This window comes from Silene latifolia, chromosome 2 (assembly GCF_048544455.1).
Source record: "Silene latifolia isolate original U9 population chromosome 2, ASM4854445v1, whole genome shotgun sequence".
Lineage (NCBI taxonomy): Eukaryota > Viridiplantae > Streptophyta > Magnoliopsida > Caryophyllales > Caryophyllaceae > Silene > Silene latifolia.
Window position 1 is genome coordinate 176,957,546 of NC_133527.1, and position 5,332 is coordinate 176,962,877.

General features: G+C 37.8%; 1 protein-coding gene across 1 annotated transcript; it reads left to right on the forward strand.

The window, feature by feature from the left end:
• Positions 1-1,132: 1,132 nt before the first annotated feature.
• On the forward strand, positions 1,133-4,314 carry LOC141631346 (UDP-glycosyltransferase 708C1-like). Its single transcript, XM_074444032.1, has 2 exons — positions 1,133-2,020; positions 3,556-4,314. Exons 1-2 carry the CDS (start codon positions 1,699-1,701, stop codon positions 4,188-4,190), a joined length of 957 nt encoding a protein of 318 aa, XP_074300133.1. The 5' UTR covers positions 1,133-1,698; the 3' UTR covers positions 4,191-4,314.
• The last annotated feature ends 1,018 nt before the right edge of the window (positions 4,315-5,332 follow it).

Consider the following 5,332-nt stretch of genomic DNA (forward strand, 5'->3'; position numbering starts at 1 on the left):
GCTTACATTTAAATCAGACCAAGTATTTATCCGACCTACTACATAAATACAATATGCAAGAATGCAAGCCTGCCTCTACACCTATGTTATCCCACCCTCCACTAATTAAAGAACCCTCCCAACCAATCGAAAATGAAACTGACTACCTCGCCCTCGTTGGTAGTCTTCAATATCTCTCACTCACTCGACCCGACATTGCGTTTCCTGTCAATAAACTAGATCAATTCCTCAATCACCCCACCTCGTCTCACTGGTCTGCTCTCAAACAGCTCCTCCGTTATCTTAAGGGCACGCTTCACCTGGGCATACAATTCACGAAGTCCTCCCCTCTCGGTCTTCATGTGTTTTGTGACGCGGATTGGGGAGGCGATCCAAATGATTTTGTGTCCACTTCCGGCTACCTAGTCTACCTTGGTCGAAATCTAATTTCATGGTCTTCCAAAAAGCAACGGGCCCTATCTTTATCCTCGACGGAAGCGGAATTTCGTGCTATAGCTAACACTACTTCCGAATTGCTTTGGTTACACTCGCTTCTCCAAGAGCTTGGGTTAACTCAACTCCACGCTCCCACGATTTTCAGTGACAATTTGAGTGCCACGAACTATTCCGCGAATCCTGTATTCCATTCTAGAATGAAGCACCTTGCACTCTCGTTTCATTTCGTCAAAGAATAGGTTCGCCAAGGCTCCATTCGGGTACAGCATATCAATGGCACCGATCAGTTGGCAAACACGTTAACTAAACTGCTCCATAAACCGCGCTTTCTTGAATTATCTAGCAAGATTGGACTCCGTCAAAGACCGTCCATCTTGAGCGGGAATGTCAAAGATATACATCAACCAACTCCTTAATTGTTGGAAATATCTTACGTAACTAACTCCTTGATATTAGTCTTCCTACTTGTTAGCTATTGTAAATCTTACTGTTAGTTGTTAGCTTAGTTTTCTCCTATTTTGTAGTATTTTAGGTTTTCCTATTGACCAATGTGTAGCTATATAAACTCTTGTATTTACTCATACCAATGTACAATTATTCATCAACTCAATCAATTATCTTATATAAATAATGGGAATAAAGAGAGTATTTTAATAAAAAAAAATATTCAGTTTTTACTATACCACACCTATTACTGAAAGGATAAGTAACCATTAACCACCTCTATTACAACCACCTTTTACCATCTTTATTTCCCTACATAACCCACCCATACTTTCAGAAGAATCTCACAAATTCACAACTTACCACGCATCCAAAACTCACAATCCAAGTATCCAACCATGGCTCCACTAACCGGTGAACCCCCTCACGTAGCGGTATGCCCTGGTGCCGGTATCGGAAACCTAGTCCCATTCCTACGACTAGCAGCCATGCTAGCCAACTCAAAACACCTGCAAGGTCACCCTAGTCATAATTTTACCTACTACCTCCACCGCAGAAACCACCCAAATAACCACCTTTTTAACCACCCACCCTCACATTACCCCTTATTACTTTCAATCTCTTCCACCTAACCCTTCCGACTCGACTATCAACGACCCATTTCTCCTCCAATACGACGCTGTTACTCGCTCAGCACCCCTACTTCCTGACCACCTTACTGCGCTTTTGCCATCTATTTCTGCGGTCTTCTCCGATTTTCTCCTTGCTTCTGGGGTTATTTACTCGCTTTCTCAACTTGGCATTCCCTGTTTTACCCTTATGGTTACGTCTGCTAGGTTTTTCTCGCTTATGGTTAGTTTGTTGGATGCTCCTCTTGTAAGGGGTAAAGATGTCATTTTACCAGGGATAAAGCCGATACATGCAGACGAACCTCCTCCGATTATGTATAATACGGAACATGCCTTTGTAAGATTGATCATTGCTAATGCTCCACATCTTCTTCATGCTAAGGGTATTTTGGTCAATACCTTTGAGAATTTTGAGTCTGATACCTTATCCGCCCTTCGACTTGGTCGAGTCTTTAAGGATCTTCCACCCGTATTCCCAATAGGGCCTTTACATCGACTTGAAATGGAGAAAGGTTAGCCGTTTCTCGTCATTTTTTTTCTATAATGAGAAAACTCGTAAGCCCTACTTCCTCGTACCTTGTTAAATGCTAATAACTTTTAACATATGAGAATTAGCATAAATGGAAATACATACGTATGAAACTAGGGTTCTAAATGATCTGAGTCGGTTCGTAAAGCCCTCGTAAACAGCTCAGGATGAAATCGGTCAAAAGTGATTCCAAGCCGATTTCGGGTGGTCCAAATCCGAGCCGATTTATTTCGAGCCTAGTAGGGCTCGAATTGGAAGCTCGTTGAGGCTCATTTTTTTTTTTTAAATTATGGCATTTTACAATTATTTTTGGTCATATTAGAATGTTATTTCTACATTTATGATTATATTTTATTATTATATTTGATAAGTATTTTATATTTGAATATTTCTTAAAATATATTTATTTTTAATTTGATTTAAAAGTTAAAGAAAGTGAAGAAAATAATAATTTAACAGTGCTCGAGTCGCATCCGACCTGATTCTGAGCTTTAGATTTTTAAGCTCGGAAAATGCCGCGCCAATTCCAAGCTAAAACTCATGTTTCCAAGTCGATTCTAAACCCACCCGAGTTCATGCTTAAATCGGCTCTGTTACCCTCCTAACGAAACCATAAAAGATGTGAATTAATTGGAATGTGGACTACAATAAACAATAGGTCTCTCTTGTGACGAAAATATCCGTCACAAACTTGTGACGGGTCAAGTACCACTCTCATTGTTAAAAAGACAAAAGTAAAGGTGCCTAGGGAATTACGAAAGGCTTATCTTTATCTATGCCAGTGCAATTAGTCTTGCTGAAGACGGGTCGGAACAAGTGACGGATAATGTCACTCACAAAATGAATAGGGGAGACAAGGTGGGGGCACCCCCATGTGCTTCCCTCTCTCCTATATTTGGGTCATTTGTGAGGGAAAATGATATCCGTCACTCCAAAATGACGGATACGTGCCGTCACAAATGAGATTTTGTGATGCAAGTGGGTTTTATTTGATCCGTCATAAGGTTATGACGGATATTACCCGTCACAAATGAGAATTTGTGTACAATAAAAGTGTACTGTGTGCAGCTTTATCTTCAGTGAATACTTAATTACGAACGTACATACATTTATGTTTGTACAATTGTAATCCGTAACCAACACAACCGTGCGGCCCGTGCAATTACTTTTTGTAATACCTTCAGTTGTATAATCAGTATACGTGTTCTATATAACAGTTTCCCTTATATTTCGCTCGTCCTTACTGAAAAATGTAAAATTTCTAAAATTGCAGTCAAATTTCGAGTTTTTTTAAGTTTTTATCTTATGGAATTTTGCGTAACTTCGTTCCTGTTTATATTTTTTGTCCATATTGGCAAATCCTAACTCCACCATTGCTTATCACGTATTCGCGTGACATAAGCCATGTATGACTTTAATGGAAATATGTACTCGGTATATAAACTTTTGCGAGGTCATCTCACTCAATAATTTGTGAACCTTGACACGTCTAACATTAATTCATTTTGAGGTTCACAGGATCAAATTATGTAGCATGGCTAGACAAGCAACCAGTAAAATCAGTGGTATTCGTGTCCTTCGGAAGCCGAACCGCCATGGGCAAGGACCAAATAAAGGAACTAGGAGACGGTCTCCAAAGAAGTGGGATGAGGTTCTTATGGGTGATCAAGACTACAATGGTTGACAAAGATGACAAAGAAGAGCTAACCAATTTACTAGGTCCCACATTCTTTGAATTGACCAACAATAAAGGATTAATCCTTAAAGAATTTGTTAACCAAGAAGAAGTCCTAAGCCACCCTTCAATTGGAGGGTTCTTGACCCATAGTGGATGGAACTCGGTCCTCGAGTCAGCTCAACTACGGATACCACTCCTTGCTTGGCCGCCTGGGGGCGACCAAAGGGTTAATGCCGCGGTGATGAAGGATGCCGGGTTGGGTATTTGGGAAAGGCATTGGGGAAGTGAAAATCAAGGCTTAATTATGGCTCATGATATTAAGGATAAGATTATGGAGTTAATGACAAGTGATAAGTTGAGAGCTAATGTTGAAAAAGTTGCTTATGAGGCTAAAAAAGCTTGGGAGATTGATGGAAGTTCAAGTTTAATGTTTAACAAAATTATTGATATAATTAGTAAGACACCTAAAAATTGAGGTTAGGAAATAATTAGAGTTTGCTTCTTTTTTTTTAAGTATCTCATGAATAGATGCTTCTATTTTGCCTTATTGTTGTACCACTCGTTTACAATAATAATGCAAGTGTTTGCTTGCAAGCCTATTATGGAGTAATAAACTATTCCCCCAGACTCAGTTCTATTCTTTTGTTTACCTATAATTAAGACATTTCTTACAAAAAAAACTTAAATAAAAAAAGTTAAATAAATACTCGTAAATGGGATGGAAAGAGTAATAAATTAAGAAAATTGTTTCAAATTTTTAGTAATGCAATTTTCCAATCGAGTAAATAGTTTTACTGAGAAAATATTAACTTCGTTGGAAAACAGGCTCGAATGAGAAAATGTGAAATGAGCAAACAATTTCATTGACTACCTACAGTAACAAAATATGAAATGAGTAAACAACTCCCTTGACAAAAAAACATTTTTTTTTAGACAAGTGAGAAAAAAACATTTAAGAGTGATATATTGACAAATGAAAATGAAAGGGCGTTATCGGGTGACACCACATACGGTGAGTGGGGACCCCTTCAATTAAGAATGTGTGGAGTCTATTGATCGAATACGAAAGAGGGGGGGGGGGGTGAATTGAGTATTAAAAACGATGACCGCTTTTTCGAAATATATGATATAAATTAATTACTTGATTTTATTGATTAAAATCAACTAATTAAATTATTAATAATAAGTGCAAAATCGAAATAACAATAATAAAGAGAGAGAGAAAGAGAGACACACAGGATTTTGAAGTGGTTCAGTTTCACAAGTCGAAACCTACGTCCACTATTCTCGATTAATAATTTTTAGTACCTTTCTCCGGATTACAAAAATTACCAATCCACTCGTATAATCAACTATATGATTATAACTCAGATTGAGTATCGCTAAATACTCTAGGTTGCTCTTACGTTAATAAGAAAAATACAACGACAAATACTAATCTCACGTTATGCGAGTGAGTATACTATCCTTGTGTATTTAATATCCTATAACGATTTTCCTTCGAGTGATTGACAAATTTGATGCGTGATTTTTGTATAAGCAAATATGAAAATAAGAATTAAAGCTCAAATGATTTTTGCTTAAAATATTTTTCTCTCTTTGAAATTTGTAGATGTG

Excerpts from the sequence above, each read along its gene's own strand:
- LOC141631346 (XM_074444032.1), top strand. The coding sequence starts at position 1,699 with ATGGTTACGTCTGCTAGGTTTTTCTCGCTTATGGTTAGTTTGTTGGAT. Across the intron at positions 2,021-3,555 it reads TCGACTTGAAATGGAGAAAG|GATCAAATTATGTAGCATGG; the intron begins GTTAGCCGTTTC and ends TGAGGTTCACAG.